This window comes from Haliotis rubra, unplaced genomic scaffold (assembly GCF_003918875.1).
Source record: "Haliotis rubra isolate DU_JTF1 unplaced genomic scaffold, ASM391887v1 Scf348, whole genome shotgun sequence".
Taxonomy (NCBI): domain Eukaryota; kingdom Metazoa; phylum Mollusca; class Gastropoda; order Lepetellida; family Haliotidae; genus Haliotis; species Haliotis rubra.
Window position 1 is genome coordinate 488,652 of NW_025767022.1, and position 18,333 is coordinate 506,984.

The 18,333-nt window shown below is 39.1% G+C and overlaps 4 protein-coding genes across 5 annotated transcripts in view; 2 read left to right on the forward strand and 2 right to left on the reverse strand.

The window, feature by feature from the left end:
* The window catches only part of LOC124284902 (sodium-dependent multivitamin transporter-like), a 28,519-nt gene extending 24,995 nt beyond the window's left edge, over nt 1-3,524 (forward strand). For both annotated transcript variants that reach the window (XM_046721033.1, XM_046721032.1), the window contains one exon: nt 2,490-3,524. In XM_046721033.1, coding sequence (XP_046576989.1) covers nt 2,490-2,573 — 84 coding nt within the window. In that variant the 3' untranslated portion in view covers nt 2,574-3,524. The remainder of the gene's footprint in view (nt 1-2,489) is intronic.
* A 2,744-nt stretch (nt 3,525-6,268) lies between these two features.
* LOC124284912 lies at nt 6,269-8,378 on the forward strand. Its single transcript, XM_046721043.1, has 5 exons — nt 6,269-6,420; nt 6,794-6,934; nt 7,062-7,164; nt 7,307-7,486; nt 7,860-8,378. Exons 1-5 carry the CDS (start codon nt 6,314-6,316, stop codon nt 8,376-8,378), a joined length of 1,050 nt encoding a protein of 349 aa, XP_046576999.1. The 5' UTR covers nt 6,269-6,313.
* A 3,389-nt stretch (nt 8,379-11,767) lies between these two features.
* On the reverse strand, nt 11,768-12,878 carry LOC124284913. Its single transcript, XM_046721044.1, has 3 exons — nt 12,682-12,878; nt 12,319-12,455; nt 11,768-11,937 (listed from the first exon to the last, which is right to left on the reverse strand). Exons 1-3 carry the CDS (start codon nt 12,876-12,878, stop codon nt 11,768-11,770), a joined length of 504 nt encoding a protein of 167 aa, XP_046577000.1.
* A 10-nt stretch (nt 12,879-12,888) lies between these two features.
* Nucleotides 12,889-14,591, reverse strand: LOC124284914. Its single transcript, XM_046721045.1, has 5 exons — nt 14,458-14,591; nt 14,195-14,292; nt 13,790-13,909; nt 13,533-13,609; nt 12,889-12,932 (listed from the first exon to the last, which is right to left on the reverse strand). The coding sequence occupies exons 1-5, from the start codon at nt 14,482-14,484 to the stop codon at nt 12,889-12,891; spliced, it is 366 nt and encodes a 121-aa protein (XP_046577001.1). The 5' UTR covers nt 14,485-14,591.
* Nucleotides 14,592-18,333: the final 3,742 nt, after the last annotated feature.

An 18,333-nucleotide genomic window follows, 5' to 3' on the forward strand; every position in this document is an offset into this window, starting at 1 on the left:
CAGGGCAACACTAGAGATTAGTTCAGATCCTGACAGGCATTACTCCTTGACAACCAGGGGTAACACAAGAGATTAGTTCAGATCCTGACATTACTCCATGACAACCAGGGGCAACACTAGAGATTAGTTCAGATCCTGACATTACTCCATGACAACCAGGGCAACACTAGAGATTAGTTCAGATCCTGACACACTACCAGGGTAACACAAGAGATTAGTTCAGATCCTGACATTACTCCATGACTACCAGGGGCAACACTTGAGATTAGTTCAGATCCTGACATTACTCCATGACAACCAGGGGCAACACTAGAGATTAGTTCAGATCCTGACATTACTCCATGACAACCAGGGCAACACTAGAGATTAGTTCAGATCCTGACATTACTCCATGACAACCAGGGCAACACTAGAGATTAGTTCAGATCCTGACATTACTCCTTGACAACCAGGGGCAACACTAGAGATTAGTTCAGATCCTGACATTACTCCTTGACAACCAGGGGCAACACTTGAGAATTAGTTCAGATCCTGACATGACAACTCCAGGAGATTAACACTTGAGATTAGTTCAGATCCTGACATTACTCCATGACAACCAGGGCAACACTTGAGATTAGTTCAGATCCTGACATTACTCCATGACTACCAGGGCAACACTAGAGATTAGTTCAGATCCTGACATTACTCCATGACTACCAGGGCAACACTTGAGATTAGTTCAGATCCTGACATTACTCCATGACAACCAGGGCAACACTAGAGATTAGTTCAGATCCTGACATTACTCCATGACAACCAGGGGTAACACAAGAGATTAGTTCAGATCCTGACATTACTCCATGACTACCAGGGGCAACACTAGAGATTAGTTCAGATCCTGACATTACTCCATGACTACCAGGGGCAACACTTGAGATTAGCTCAGATCCTGACATTACTCCATGACAACCAGGGGCAACACTTGAGATTAGTTCAGATCCTGACATTACTCCATGATTTTAGCTCATTCTGAACTACTTAGAATCGTAGTACTAGAGACAATGAATTTCGTGTAACATATGTTATATTTGGGATTACACTTTCTTAGTAAAGTACAGATTCTAATACTTTTTGGCATTGTGTATTTCATAGCTTTCGGTCGTGGGAGCCGTGCCAATTAACACTTATCAGAGGGGTACATGTGCTGGCGATTAGGTGCCTGACTCTGAGGGTGTGGGTTCGAATCCCGGATGGAACTCAACCCAAAAAAGTACTTTACGAAGAAAGTGTAATCCCAAATATAACAGATGTTACGTTTAACAACTCGTTTGTATCATTATATTCTGTACATACATGGCCGTGGTCTAATCGAATAAAACAAATCGTAGGCGTTTCAAACGGTTACTTGTAACTTGACAATGCGAGACTTGTAAAGAGACGTGTCTATATTAACGTATGTTGACAGGGAAGTAAGACCAACGTTGCCTGTAGATACTGCCGTAGCCTAAACCTCCACATCGCTCTCCGGCGTTGTGGGAACATCTTTGGTCACACTTCCCTATGTCGGCTTTGGAGAGATTCCCTATATAATCCAGGCATCTGCAGCTTGTTTCCTTGGAAAACAACACATTTATTTGTTTGAATCTGCAAGGACTCGTTTCAGAAAAGAATTGCAAAAGAGTCTGATTTTTTAATATCATTTGATTTGAATTTCTTAATATCACAGGTGTGGATCAGTTCTATCACTCTCAGAACATGTTATATCACACAGTATCATTGTCTTATATCACAGTCTCATAACATTTTTGTGGAAGCCGCGGTGGCTGAGCGGTCTAGGCGTCTGACTTTGTGTGCTGGCGATTAGGTGCCTGACTCTGAGGGTGCGGGTTCGAATCCCGGATGGGACTCAACCCAAAAGAACTAGAATCTGTACTTTACTAAGAAAGTGTAATCCCAAATATAACACATGTTACATTTGGCGACTTTCTAAAATGGCATTGTGTATTTCATAATGAACTTCGTGTTTTGTTCTGAAATAATATACGTGTGGCAAATATTGTATGTATCCTGTCGTTGCTGAGCGCCATAGCATCCACGCCCATAGGGGACTTATGTACTTCGGTACACTCGACCCAAGCTCCAGTACAGCTCGGATATATGGAGTACATGCAAGGTGGTGATACATAAAATATTTTATTTTCATGACATTAGAAATGGACAAACAAACATTATATATAGGCACAAAACAGAACATCTCATATTCATCAGATACCTATTAATTATCCGTTATTCTAAATCTCATTGAGAAATTCTTACTATAAACGGTTGTTGTTCATTAAGAGGGGTAGACCTGACGGTGCATCCTCACCACCCGATTGTTAGTTGAATCCCCTTGGTCATAAATAGGTCTGATGAATTCCTCGCGTAGTGAATATCCAGGGAGACATGCATACCTAAAAACACTGTCTGATAATTCCCTGTTTTAAACTTATCATTTTCATTCACAGTTGGACCTTGGAGTGCCCAGCGAAGATCACCAGGACCCCTTCATCAAAAATGGGTCACCCCCTCAGTATGACACACGAATATGACCAGACACTGTTATAGACTCTTCCTACTGTCAACTGTGTAGCATCCAAGAACTTCTTCACTCGTAAAGGTGCAACACCTGGTGTCTTCAACTAATCAACGAGTGTGGTCTATTTGTCGCTTTAATTTCATTTCAAGCGGCTGATGACATGATCGGAACTCCACCGATGCGCCCAGTCATTGGCGTTATTCATGGGAATCTTGCCATACGACGACAGTCTGTAGGCAACTGAAACGAGGCAAGACAGTCTAGTGATGGACCAGATAATCAAATGACACGGTACCTGATTTACTGATTTCCTGAAATAAAAAACACTATGCTACTTCCAATTTACGTCCGCTGTGTACACGTGCAAAACATCTGCTTATAAGTAAAGAAAATTTTAATTTCACATGTTCCTTTATAAACAGCCCGGCAATTTAAAGTATCGGATTAAAAATTATTTTGTGGTAAACTGATCAATCCTATTCAGCTTATGGTGAAACTCGGGAACTTCAGCTAACCGGCAGAAACGTCGATGAGTTCAAGTAAATATGAAAAGCAACATCAACGCCAGAGAATAACCAATTCATTTATCTTCCGAAACAGATCCCAGGGGTGTTAAGGGCAAAATAGGGGCGAAATGCACACGAACAGATCACTAAATATCGGTGATAACAAGAGGTGTTCCCGAAGTCTGTACAAGCATTATGCGCCCTACCCGTAACTTACCTGCCTCTCATACATATGCACCATGTAAATGTTCGTTTAGTGCATACCAATTGTTGTCCTGTTCGGGGAGTAACGGAAGTGGGTCTTTGTAGTATGTCTTTATATAATATTTCCAGATGGAATCTGTTAAACATCAAGACTAATTTATGGTGGTAACTTTTGCTGTGTACGGTTTACACATGACTAATTATAACATCACTCATACCAGTGTGGCATTATTAATAAAGGTGACCAATCTAAATCTGCTTTATGTTATCTTCTTGATATTCCAGCCGCCTGATATCCTGTTGGCACACGTCCGACTGGAACACGATATCCTACTTTTCCTAATATTGCTTGTTTGACCAAACCAAAACGTTACCATACGACATTAGAAACAGATTTAAAATTTGGAAACAAGATTTGAAGCTTCAAACATGGACAATAGTTTTCCTAAATGCCGCACAGTACGAATTTCAACAACCACCTACAGTTCCATTTCCCTACACGAACACCAATTCACCCAGATTGATCAATGGCAGGGACGGGTTGCTGAGTGCGGACTTTGCAGGTGATGATGTAAAATTCATCATATTGCTACCAACTTGTGGATCACGGAATAATGGGTGACTCTGACAGAACAAACTACGATCAGTTATTGAAACATGAACCAAAATACTTTCAGCTGCCTCCTTCACCGTGGGATTACAACCTTCTGTATCAGGTGTACTCTTATATCGTTCACTAGCCACTATGTATGTCCTTCCACTGCGTTACCCACCTGAACTAGAAATAAGAGCTGCAAGAGAAATTGCCACATTTCATTCATATATACTTTTCAGGTGTGTAATCCAAGTATTATATATATAATAGCCACATAAAGAAACTGTGCATTGTCAACATGATAACAATGTCAAAGGTACATATAAACTTTAATGGAGGGATCATGAGACCATAACAAGTCGGGAGAATTTCAACTGAAAAGTCAATCACAATGACGTCACGAGTCCACAAGCGGGACAGGGGTCAAACGACCATGTCACAAGCTCAATAACGGGTATGTCCACCATCGGCATTGAGAACAGCAGTGCATCGACGACGCATAGAGCCTATCAAACGTGCAAGGAAGGCTTGCGGGATCTCACGCCAGATTCTCTCAGGTTCTTTTGCAAGGTCAAAGGCGTTATCCGGCGGATGAGGAAGACGGCGTAGACGTCGATCCATATCGTCCCAAACATGCTCTATCGGGGAGAGACCCGGTGAATTTGCAGGCCAAGGCAGTAAGTCAACGTTGTGGTGTTGCAAGAAATCCATAGCAACCCTTGCCGTATGAGGGCGGGCATTGTCCTGTTGGAATGTTAACCCAGGGCCATGACGTTGCAGAAAAGGAATTGCCACAGGTCGAAGAATCTGATCCCTGTAGCCCACACCAGTTAGGTTGCCCTGAACAATCACCAAAGGAGTTATTTGGCGTGCTGTTATTCCATCCCTAATCATCACGGAACCACCACCAAAGCTATTCCTCTCCAAGACACAGGCCTGTGCATAACGTTCTCCCACACCTCTGTAGGCACGTTGACGTCCATCACTATGGGAAATGTTAAACCTGGACTCATCTGTAAAAGCAACATTTCTCCACCAAAACAAGGGTCTGCGGACATGATTTCGGCACCACATTCGGCGAGCCTGTCGATGACGTTGTGTCAGGATAGGCCGTATGGCGGGACGTCGTGGTGTGATCCCGTGATGACGTAAACGTTGTCGAACTGTGTTGGGATGGATACGGCGAAGTTCTGGGATGGTTCGGGCAGTCATCACTGCAGTCTGAAACCTGTGGCGAAGATGGGTCACCCTTATCCATCTGTCCTGTCTTGGCGTTGTTACACATGGACGTCCAGAACGTGGCCGATCGATGACGTCATTTGTGTTCTGGTAACGTCTCACCAGTGCAGAAATGGTGTTCCGGTTGTCAAGTCAAGAGTGTCCTATGAATGGTCGGTAGGATTTAGAGCTGGATACCTTGAGCGCCATGGCAGTACATGGATGTTTTGTTTCCTAAAAAGGCCATTGTCATAGTGAGTATATCACGTAGGTGACGAACCCGTACAATTGTGATCACAGAGAAATAAAATCCCATAGGTTTCATAGACCAATAATCCACGTTCATTTCTTGTTCTTGTCTAGCCGCCACGCTCTCACGTGGTTGCTTTGTTTGCGTTTCCCAAACTTTTTCGGTATTTTGGGGCCATACTATATTCTACACGCACAAATTCACTCCCGATGCATGCAGACATGAGATTTTGATATCAGCAAAACGCAATCGTTTCCAAGTTTTCTACTTTTGCGTTTCCGCTTTTGCTGAGTCTATATGCATAACGATTCAGATTAAACTGTTTTTTTATGTCCGGCAGTATTTCCGCCTCTGGTATCTACATTAACTGCATCACCAGAAATATCTACACAAATTACAAAGACCGCTATGCAACTCTGGGTAAAAATATTATCACGGTTACCACATTCAAGCATTAGTAATGGTTCCAAACCGGAGCTTCGACTTCTCCACATTACAAGCTTCACTGAACTTATGTCAGATGAAGGGTAGACTCTCCCGTTTGTACCTGGTATCATCACTGTTAGCTTGAGATTGACAAACATATAGAGAATCTCACCCGAGTGTCTTTTGATATAAAGTATATCACCACGAGTTGATAAAGTAACAAATATCCGAGGCTTGCCGAGGATATTTTTACTTTATCAACGAGTGTTGATATATTTGATATCAGAAGACACGACGGTGAAATTCTATTTATCATCAAAAATCACTCTTCATTTTTTTCAACGAAAAATGTACATCTTTGAACACTGGACTGCCATAGGGGGTGTAGGTCTCGCGTATTCTCATTTCCGGTGTCCAACTTCCGGTGACAAACAAACCAATCGGAGGACCGGTTATACAATGCAGTTGCGCTACGTCACATTCGTTCCTATTCGCCCGCCAAGGAGAATGTTGCCAAGTCGTTCTCACCGCGGGAAATTTCGAACGGTAAAAGCATGGTTATTTGTTTCGTGTTTGGGTGTAATCACCGAAGCAATAGGGATTCCTGCAGCTTTTTCAGGTTTCCGGACAATAAACGAAGCCTATGGGGTCGTCTGTCAAGGTAAGATTACCAGAGTAAACGGGTTTAGCATGTTTTTTTCGGACATGTCCGTAGTCGAGTCATCTCAGACCCCTACTGCCGTGCTGACTAAAACGCCTACAGAAATTATGCTGTAAAATGTTCATGTATTAACACATATGTAGTTGGTCAGTTAATGGATAATTCTTTGTGAATAATTCGAATCAGATAGCCATGGGATTAAAATGTAAAATACTACAGTACTAAATTGACTCTTGAGGTTTGATTTTCACACAATGTCATGGATCTCGTGTAGTGAGGCCATACAACATATGCTATTGGAAGTATTTCAACCTTTATAATGGATAGGCTTAATCGGTTTTAATTGTTATTTTAAATCATTCTGTAATTTCAGAAGGCTCGACAGATGCCCAACATCCGAGAATGACAGGATTTGTTCATGTCATTTTGAAGGTGGCACAAAGGATGGTGATCCCATATTTTTCCCCCACAACAAAGGAAAACTGTTTCAGTTCAAGGATCCCAAACCACAGAGGTATAATATTTTGCAGTTAAGACATACATTTGCAATTTAAATGAGTAATCTATAATTAAATTTGTATTTATTTTATTTATTTGTATTTAGGGTATATATTTATCATTATTATATATTTTTCCTACAGAAAAAGGAGTGTGCCTTTGGAGTGCAGTGATGTACCGGCAATCCCACTGGCTCAGAGTCCTGATGTCCAAGCTGAACCTGAACACAATGGAAGGACGGATGTAGTAAGTATTTTTTTCATGTCAGTATAAATCAATGTTTGTTTAAAAAACATATAGCACATTATACTCACTTATTTCATTATTTTTTACTTCTCTAAATCTTTGTGCTGAATTTATTGTTCCAATACCAATATTTGTACCATAGGTGATGGAACATGGTTACGCCATACAGTGTGGAGACCAGTGTGTGGGGAAGCTGACTTCGTTAACCGCTGAAGTCCAAGACTTGAAGGCCACAATAAAGTCCCTGGAGCAGGAAATCCACTCCTTAAACCTAAGGCGTTCAACCTTTTCTATCAACGATATAAGTGACAGTGAAGAAAAGGTTGGTTAACAAATAACAGATTTAAACAGCATAAACAAATGTATATAATAATTTTGTCTTTACTTTCTCATTTATCTCTACCCCTTGGCCATTACAAAATTGAAAATAATGGGAACTTAAGTCACTTGTCATTCTCCTGTACACATTAAAAAAACACTTAAAATGTATAATACCTATTCTTATTAAAGGAGGGCTTTCAGGTGTGCTAATAATATTGTTGCCACTACAATTAAGTTAACAATGTATGTTAAATGCAACCGCAACAATCTAAGTAAACCTCAAATATGTTTATGAGTGTTGGTGTGTGTGTGTGAGAGGAGGTCTGGGTGCTAAATTTTTGAGTACTGGTATTAATTTGAATGTGTGTTTACAGATGCTACTCTACACAAGCATACCCTACGATGTCTTCAAGATCATCTGCTCCATGCTGGAACGCTTCGACCTCAACTACTATGCTGGATGGAAACCATCAATTGTATCCTTGGAAAATCAGCTTTTGCTAACTCTCATGAAACTTACCATGAACAGCAAAGATCTCGATTTGGCCCAAAGATTTCAAATCAGTCGTGCTAAGGTTTCCAGTATCTTCAATACCCTAATCCATGCTTTACATGAACTCTTTTCAGGTGTTATGGATAACTACATGCCCAGTCAGACTAAGTGTAAAGGCAGCATGCCTAAGTCTTTTGAAGATTTTGGTAGTGCTAGGGCATCTATCGATGCTATAGAGATGTCTCAGGATATCCCCAAAGACCTTGACTGTCAAAATAGAGCGTACAGCAACTACAAGTTCCGCCATACTGTTAAAGCTGTGACAGCTGTGGCACCCAATGACGCTCTAACATATTGCACCAGTCTGTATCCTGGGTCAACATCAGATTGCTATTGTTAGCCATTCAAATATGTTGTCTTCTTTCAAACCAGGTGATCTTATTTTAGCTGATAAGGGTTTTACTATTCATGAAATGTTGCCACCAGGTGTAAGTTTAAATATCCCTCCATTTCTGTCAGGTAAGTCTGTTTTCACAAAAGAGGAAGGTAAAATGTGTTACAAGATTGCAAGAGCCAGGATACACATAGAAAGGGCGAATGAGCGCATTAAAAACTTTGATATTCTAAACCACATTCCTGCAATTTATCGCCCTATCTCCAGTAAGATTTTTCAGGTTTGCTGTTTTTTGATAAATTTGCAAGCTCCATTACTCAAAGAAATAAATAAAGATTGAACATTAACAATTATCACCAACCTTTGAAAGAAATGAAAGAACAAGAACACAAAAGATCAATCTGAAGTATATTTTAATATATATTTCACAACTGCAAATATTCAAGTATTTTCATCAATGTATTTCTGAAATCTGCATAAATCAGCCATCTTTTTCCATTGATATAGGTGAGGTGTTTCAAGTTGACTCCTGCTGGGAACATTGCCTGGTTGCCTACCACTAGGGATGGGACGAGGAATCTCTGCTACTAGCTCTAAAGCTGAGTACCTTATTTGTCTAAAATTATCAGATAACAAGTTCGAAATGAATGACATTTTAATACAAAAAATTCACAAAATCCACTATAATGAAGCAATTTTTTGTATGATATATTCAGGGCATGATTCATGTAAACAAGTGTCTTAAGTAAACAATATTAAATGTAATTAAGTCAGTGAGAGTCTATGTGCCTATTACAGGCTCTTCACATATTGATATGGTACATATATTAAAATCACACCATAACTTAAGGCCATTACATGTGTATGAAAAACCTAAGGATACATCTAATCATCATAATAACCCTTTCATAATTTCCAGACATTTACATATAAAATAAAATACTCATGAAAATTCTGGAAACACATAATGCAAGGCTTGGAGTAGATGGTGTGTTATCGCTTCCCTCCATATGTAATAACACATTTTGAATATTAACATACAGTCGAGCACCGTTGTGTCGAACTCTGATAACTCGATATCTCGGTTGTTTCGATGTAACATCTCGGTCCCGGCAAAATCCTTCATGATTAATCATTATTCAAGCTCTTTTAACTCGTTACGGATGTCTCGATATTTCGGATATCTCGATATAATTTCATCGTCCCAACAAGCAATATTACCCTTTTAACTCGATATTTGCAAACAAACTCGATATTCACATACTGCATGGGCAAGTATCCCTCTGAACTGAGGTTGTTTCCACACGTTTACACATGGTGCGGCATGAATCAAAGGGATGTGGTAGTGTAAACTAATTAGGGCTAATTGAGTTGAAGGTGTCACTTGTTTGTTATTAATTAGGATTAATTAAGAAGGAATTAATTAGGGAAGTACTCACTGTTACGACTACACACTACTTATAACGGATTATAGTTTCGAATCAAAACACACTGAGAAGCGTTTTGTTTTCTTTCATAGTGATACGGCCTGGTCGGATGTCTCGAAGTTCGGGTAACTCGATATTTTTCTTGGTCCCATGAACATCGAGACAACGGTGCTCGACTGTACTTTAATTAGATGTAACATACTAAAAAGTGTATTTTCATTTCAGGAACACTGTGGACAAGCTCAAGACACAATACAACAAGATGTTGAATGTATATTAGTTGAATGTATATTATTTTTACAATGTGTCCTGTACAGATACTAATGAAAATAACTTTTTAAACATAATGGATGACTGATTTTCTCACCAAACATTTGTACATTGTTATAGCTAAGTTGTAAAATGAGATCACTTGTAAATAAATACATGGACTGTGGATAAGCACTGAGTACTTTTTGTGGTTGGGCATCTGATAAAGATATGTTCAGTAACAGTTTCCCGTAAAAATAAATAAGTTGATACACGTTACAATGGAAGTTGAAATTTACAATTGACAAACTGTACAAGATTCAAATACAACCATACCCATTGGTTCAGACAAGTTTGTTTCATGATCAACTTACACCATGCCCTAAACAATTAACCATTCAATACAGGTGTTTGGGATCAACCTACCCCTGGGGTATCCAATAACTGTCATGGTGCGTCATGTATCCGCAAATCATGCTCCTTGCATGAAGCCCATGGGTGGTTAACCCGAAACAAAAATGTTTCAGGATAATAATTAAAGGCATTGTTTAAGTTGATACTGAGACAAACCGACCTGAATTTTACAACAAATCATCAATTGCACACTAAAAGAACATAGTCTCTTTTTTCAAAATGTCAGCGTTGTTGTCACCATTCACAATATCTCCATATGGCCATGCTGAAATAAAAAGAAATTTATAATTATAACTTAACATGGGAGATTATTTAATCATGTAACAAAGTTCATCTTGTTCATAAGACAAACCATGAAGAATTGTTTCAGAAGGCATAAAGTAAGTGAACATCTAAAAATATTAGTCTTTTATAAGCCAGAAAATCCAACAGTAATCAATACATTTAAAAAGGGCTACCTAGTTACTGCAAAATGTTTCTTATAAACAAATGATTGTCAGTTAGTAAAGCATGATAAGACAATAATAGGCTACTATGTGTATACAAGGCACTGGTGTGTTTGAAGTGTAATGAAGGCTCCAATAAAAAAATATTTGGATAAAAAAAAAGAATTAGATTATATTTTCATGAAACTCTTAAACATACTTCAATTACAAACGACACAAAAGCTTCATATTACTATAAGATATGTGTAACATGATGGAAACAAGTTGAATACTCAGCTTCGTGTTGCTGTTTATGTTGTGGTGAACAGTCTACTGGTGATCCAGAGCCGATCCTTGGGGTGCTGATACCTTGTTTCAGGATAGCCTTGATCCTTCTTCATATCCTCTGCAGTCACTTGGTCTTCTGTTGACTAGCTACCCACACTAAGACAATATGGTTGGAAAGTACTTGTCATAAAAGAAATCTATCAGCTTTGAGATATTTGAAGCCCATTCTGGATCCGGGTATATCCTGTGTATGAGAAGTCCACGGGGTGTCCAAATGAGGAGGTCACAGCATGTCTTCCCCATGATGTACAGTTGGCCTTGGATCTGGTGGTAGTATTCATGGTCATTTGGCAAAGTAATTCTCCCATCAGTTCTGACTGCAAAGCAATATCATTTCAATAAGTAACATGCCATTTCAATAACAGAATCTTGAGTGTATCTTTATACTATTTTCCCATAACTTAAATAAAAACAAACTTTGATGTTCTTGTTTTTGGCATGTAATTTGACATATTCTATATCAACTGGTAATACACTGAAGAGGTATTTGTAATTTCACAGTACTAAACAAACTTTAAACTTCTGTTAATACCTAAGCAAAAATTCTTTGACCAATGGCATCCAACGGTGGCTTGTCTCTGGCCGAAAATGGACACTTAACTTCGATGATGTCTGGTGGTGGTGTTGCAGACTGTGGAATTGGGGTAACCACAATTCCATCTGGGGAAGCGCCGAGACTTCCTGATTCGTGAAGCCATATGCCTACAACGATGCATGTAACATAAGAAAAAATCCAACAACCAAATTGTTTCTCTTTACACTTTGTTTTTCATTTTTTAAAAGGCAACAATATCACGCCACACATCTCTACAAAGTATATATTGCATTTCTCTCAATAATACTATCAATCCCCAAGGAAGCTACCATATAATTTATTCCAATTAAAATTACGTATTTAGATTACAATATTACAATAAAAAGTTCGACCGAACTGGTTGAACAGTATTTCTTGCGAACCCCATAGAATTACCTCCCTTTGTCCCTTGGAGCACTCTTCATGAATATTGTAAAATTCAACTTGTGATTGAAACCAGTTCACTGACAACACCACCTGCGACAGTTTTCTTGTATATATTTTCCTACCTGTTTCTTCAACCTTAGCCCCAAGTTTACGATATTTGTCAATAGCGTTCCTTTCATGGTTGATCCCCCAAGCGATTGAGTCCTTCTTCTCCAAGTTGTGAGGGGAACTGAGGCGTTTCCAAAATGAAGGTGGGTAGCTGAAAAATTAAAATGATACTTGTACAACTAAAAGATCATGCAATGTATCAACTTGATAAATGCAATGCTCCTTTCATGCTTTTTCACTTCAAACATGTACTGCATGTAATCCCAAATTACCCCAAAAAAGTCATCAATTACATAATGAATGAATATATAATTTAAATGAATAAACCAATTCACACAATATGTATAAAATCAACAAAGTAACAAAACATTACGTACCTGTTTCTTTGGATAGCTCTCAAAATGAATCCAAAGTTTGATGAAGTAATCCTGTGTCTACGTACGATAGACCACATAGGATTGCTTCGCTGGCCTGAGGTAGCTGATGCTATGGTCTTCACTTTCTCTGGTGAAAGGAGAAGGGTCTTAGCCAGAAATGTCCTCTTACACAACGCTTGGATATATCCTGCACTCATAATAACATCCTCAACAGGCTCCCTTTGGCTCTGGTGAGAGTATCCAATGCAAAGCTGAAAGGGGGAAATGAAATTAATAAATGTGGACTTTCACTTAAAACTGGTAGATGTTAGTTGATAACAAAGGAATACTTCCGACTTGTTAAATCTTGTTCATGTTAATTGTTATCATTAAGTATAATAGTTGCAATTATGATTAGGCCTTAAAAAAAGCTTGTTCCGATTTCCCGACCGACCCTAAATATTCCCGCCGAGCCTAACAATTTTACTCACCACATAATAAATTAAATTTATTTTCTGACACATGAGTAATGTAAAAATATATTGCAAAACCACCCCAAAACCTACCTACCTACCCTAGTTCTGAAATGTAGGAAATCGGAACATTTTTTTGTTTGGCCTTACGCTCCTTCCAATTATCTCAAAACAAAACTCAGTTGTTACACCAAATAATTGTGGTCTTTGATTTGAAGCAAAAACAACAGCAAAGAACATGAAGAAATCTTTCCCAATTCTAACATGAAGGTGACAAGAACAAATAAGAAAAACAACAGGTAAAATTCATTCACAATCAAAAAATATAATAACATCAGAATAAAAGGAGAAACATCACACAGTAATATAACACAACACAAATTTGAGGAGACTAATAACCAGTAAATCTTCCAAGCTTCTCCAGTTCACTACATAACTGGTCTCGATCTTCTTGAGTAACCTCTCTATTTAGTGCTCTGTTTAGATAAAAAAAGTAACAGGAAAACATTACTATTACAGATACTTTCATTTACAAACAGCTCATGAGTTGTTACTGAGGTAACTGAAAAACATATATACTAGTCTATTGGATAAAATTGTAAGATTTGGACATTATTGTAATGTTTTCCATGTGGAAATATGTTGGTTTGAGTTACCTGTATCCTGGTTTTCTTGGAGGAAACAGGTCCTCCATAGTTGCAGTGTCAGCCCTCATCTTAGACTTTGGTTTCTTCAGCCGGCTGCACTTAACATCTGTCTTGCTTGCACGCTTGTATCTACAAAGTAAAAGTGAAAACAACAACTCTAAGAAATAACCTGAATTATTGTTTTGTTGTTTACATGTCATTATGACAGCTAAAACTTTATTGATATAAATGCTTAAGTTCATAAAAATATACACGGTACACCCGAGTTTAATAATGGTTCTGTCACTTTCAGCTTGATATAGACTTTCACAAGTAATATAACTGGTATATTTTTCAGCAAATATTATTGAAAATACTGCACAATTTAAAAGAAATATTCTTGACAAATGAACACACATAAATTCAATCACTCACCCAAACAGGAGAACAGCGGCGACATGGTGGCAATAGAAATTACCCATTGGACAATCACACCTGGTCACGTCCGTCCCATAGAGGTCATTTAGTTCAATCTGTAAGTAAACAGTGTACAGTTGGCTTTTGTATTCTCGAAATTATTGGTTTCTACAGACAGACACACGGAACTTATACCTTCTTGATTTCCCAATGAATACTTTTACAACACATTTCATTCATAATAATGTTCGTATTTCGCGCCAAAAATGTAAAGCACTGACCTGCACTCGGTAGGATTTGTCCTTCATTGACGCTTGAACATGGCCTTCTATGTGTCTAAGCTCTGGGTCATATAAAAACCTAAGTACCCGATCGCAGCTTACAGAATTTTCGGACTTGCGAATCAATTTTGGCCTGTCTGCAAATCTATAGTGCAGCGATGTCATAGTATTGTGACGTCATCAAGTTCATGACGTCATAGCATTGTCAGGGCATTGTACAAAATCTACTGTCTGATCTCACACAAGCGATATCTCCTGTGGAACACAGTTTTGGATGATAAATAGAGAATCTCACCCAAGTGTCTTCTGATATCAATTATATCAACAGGAGTTGATAAAGTTACAAATATCCGAGGCTTGCCGAGGATATTTTTACTTTATCAACGAGTGTTGATATATTTGATATCAGAAGACACGAGGGTGAGATTCTATTTATCATCTAAAATCACTCTTCATTAATTTTCAATGAAAAATGTACATCTCTGAACATGGTATTGTCATTACACTTGCAGTGCAGTGATGTCATAGCATTGTGACGTCATCAAGTACATGACGTCATAGCATTGTCAGGGCATTGTACAAAATCTACTGTCAAAACGATATCTCCTAGGAGATATCGTTTGATCTCACACAAGCGATATCTCCTGTGGAACACAGTTTTGGATGATAAATCATGTACCAGTAATCGTACAATGGACACTTTCCACAGACATTTCTTGTGATTATAACCCAAACACGCATGCACGTACACGTGATTGTACATCCGTGGAATAATCTTGAACGCGAATGTTAACTCCATTTCAACTTCCTCATTATAATGTTTGTTCGCAGACAGTATAACGACATACCTTTGTTACTTACGGTAGAACCCAGTTTAATTGCTTCTAACTCAGTGGTTTACATTTAGACGCGTAGCTGACATATTTCCGTCACCAATCTACTTCAAGGACTCCTTACCAGGATGTTTGTACAATATACTTTCTTTTCAGAATAACTCAGAAACAATAATATGACTATCCGTAGGACAAAAACAGCATGCCTAGAATTACTCCATAACGATTGTGCCTTTTGTCCCAATGTACAGTCTTTTCAGGCACGCGTCCACAATACACCGAAACAAAACTATTGTATATGTAATCCTCAGTATTTATATCAAATAACTTTGAAGTAAGGGTCAGTCAGCGTATCCATTTTAACGCCCTTTGTCACGTCAGAAATTGTCTGGCGATGTCATTGAGAGGATAGATAGCTGGACGAATAATTATTCTAACAGACGATCACACATTCGGATGAAATATCGTTCGTTCTATTTGAGAGCAATGCACGGTAAATAACATAAGAATTCAATTACTGTTTGTTTTTCAACAGTATTCCATCTGTCTGCTAATAATAGAGGCTGGTCCACAGAATCCAGTGATTGACATCATGAGCATCGATCTACATAACTGGGACACGATGACAATCTTCAACCACGTCAATGAACACTACGACAACCATGGTTAAAACCATACAGTAAATACATGGTAAACACTGTAACACATGGCTGTCAACACTCGTGTCTATACTATATGGAGCTCAAGGGGCCGCCTCACGCAGGCCCCAGGACAATAGCTGCTTATAGATGGGTGCTGCGGGCACGCCTAAGACTCCCTCGAGGTACGAGACCTGGTACACCCTGATTATGCTTGTAGGTTTGTCAACTCAGGTTTGAGACTGATCTATATCGAGTTGAGGTATGTTGGAAGTTACAATGACTACCTGACACATGACAAACACGCCACTAAACGGTCTCAATGGAGCTGTTACTGTATACAGATAAAGGCATGTAGAAGAACAGGCAAGCCTGATGAAACATCAGCGAATACATCGATATTTCAAAGATGACTGTATATTCGATATCAGAGCAGCTGTTGTGGGTCTCTTGACTGAAACACGTAACTGGTTCTACATACAGAGGGCCGATCAAGTCTCCGTCGAACCACCAACTACAACCTATGCACAGTGGAAATATAACATGCGATTGAATGCCTAGTGACGATGTTTAAAAACAGCTGTCTACTTTCAATGAAACATGGATCTTCACGCCATGCCTAGAATTAAATACAACCTGCATGCTAGCCTGTAATACAAGGAATCGGATAGTGATCAATGTCCACCCTATCAGGGATGGTGTGGATGGTCCTGACACAATGTATAGTTGTATACCATCAGAGAGTGGTGGGAGATGGGGTGTAAACGTCTTGCAGACATGTTTTGTGAAAACGTTCCATCACGTCAGTTCATTCCTATAACATACGTAATCAATGTCGCCATAACCTCACATTCACCATACTCGTACAGTTACACTGACAAAGATCCAACTATTTACAGAAGTGTAGACTTCAAAGTCGGGTATATATCAAATCGGAGCAGATATGTCCAGCACGAAGAAACCTAACCTTAATGCTGCTGTAGAAATGCGGGGATTTGAATTGTCAACACAGGCAAACAGTAGATGTACTGAAACACGGGCGCCGAGAGACGGGCGAGGAAAAGCTATTAAATAATTGAACTCTTTACAAGAAAGTTTTCCCTCATATGTCTTGAAAACCTTCATTGTTATCTGTTTACACTGCCTCCACGTTAGGTGACATTTCACTTACTTCCTGATAGGTGTCAGTATTATGTCCAGCATGTCACATACAACTATACAGGGAGGTGTAGACGGAGTGCATTTCTTCAGTCTTTCAGTGTAATCGTATGATTGATGTTTGAATGATGAAACACATGCGTCTGTCGTTATAGGATCCGAATGCGCCAGCCTCTATATATTATCATAAAGAACAGATATCTATAATAAAAAAAGATCTTAGTGTCGCTTTGGCGATTTCTAGGGCCTTCTCGATTTTAAGGGTTAGTTGTGTTAGGTTCAGCAAAGGTTATTCCCAATCTTTAATTTTGAACTTTGATCGTTGGACTATATTCGATAGCGGTTCTGCAACAACAAAAAAGTAGATGCAGGGCAACGTTCACAGTTCCGGAAGACTGTACTACCAAGTTATACTTTCAGGGAGAACTGCATGTTCACATTTGTCCCGATAACTGATACAGACAAGGAAATAACGGAGATATGAATAAACATCACTTGTATACTGACAGTCTGATGTAGTTGCTTCGTAATACGAAACACCTCACCACTGCGCGATGCTGAGATAACCTAGGTTTTAAGGTCAATCGGCTGGGGCTCCATAGTGATGACACAGGGTGGTTTTCCTGAACTTATCAGCAGTAGAAACTGCTACTGCAAGTCACAGTCAGCATTCTCCCCGTACTACGGGTGTGACTAGGATACTTCAACTCGACTGTTCCGTTTGGCACTGAACTAAAGGTCATTTGTTTTTCTTAAGCCCGAGGGTCGATGTATTCCCAAACATGCCAGAAACAAACATTTTACATGATTATTCGTCAGAAGCTTAAGAAAATTTAAAGAAAATTAGGTTTTATTATGGGACAGAGTACCTGTTCAGTCGCACTTGTAACTACGCAAACAGCAAATATTTGTATTCGAAACCATGTCTGAAAGGATGTCTGTAGAGACCGGGGTTGCCTGCCGTTATCATTAGGCTTGTGGATTTCTTCAACATGTTGGGTATGTTGGAAAGGACTGGGTGATAACAAGTTTTTGTCAAGACATTGTAACCATCATATATGTATATTAATCACTGAAAGTAATAAAATCAACAGCTGATAACTGTGTTCTCCCTGACAACCTAGACACGTCTTTTTCCGGTGAGGCAGCACCAGAGACTATTGTCGTCACGACTGCCCCACATTACGAAGATGTGTCCAAGCGAGCGTCTGTTAATTGATCGTGGGGCAGTGTTATAGAAAGAGATA

Excerpts from the sequence above, each read along its gene's own strand:
- LOC124284914 (XM_046721045.1), bottom strand. The coding sequence starts at position 14,484 with ATGAAGGACAAATCCTACCGAGTGCAG. Across the intron at positions 13,910-14,194 it reads GCCGCTGTTCTCCTGTTTGG|ATACAAGCGTGCAAGCAAGA; the intron begins GTGAGTGATTGA and ends TTTACTTTGTAG. Across the intron at positions 13,610-13,789 it reads CCAAGAAAACCAGGATACAG|AGCACTAAATAGAGAGGTTA; the intron begins GTAACTCAAACC and ends TTATCTAAACAG.
- LOC124284912 (XM_046721043.1), top strand. The coding sequence starts at position 6,314 with ATGGTTATTTGTTTCGTGTTTGGGTGTAATCACCGAAGCAATAGGGAT. Across the intron at positions 6,935-7,061 it reads AAGGATCCCAAACCACAGAG|AAAAAGGAGTGTGCCTTTGG; the intron begins GTATAATATTTT and ends TTTTTCCTACAG. Across the intron at positions 7,487-7,859 it reads TAAGTGACAGTGAAGAAAAG|ATGCTACTCTACACAAGCAT; the intron begins GTTGGTTAACAA and ends GTGTGTTTACAG.
- LOC124284913 (XM_046721044.1), bottom strand. The coding sequence starts at position 12,878 with ATGAGTGCAGGATATATCCAAGCGTTGTGTAAGAGGACATTTCTGGCT. Across the intron at positions 12,456-12,681 it reads AGAGCTATCCAAAGAAACAG|CTACCCACCTTCATTTTGGA; the intron begins GTACGTAATGTT and ends TTAATTTTTCAG. Across the intron at positions 11,938-12,318 it reads GGCTAAGGTTGAAGAAACAG|GCATATGGCTTCACGAATCA; the intron begins GTAGGAAAATAT and ends GCATCGTTGTAG.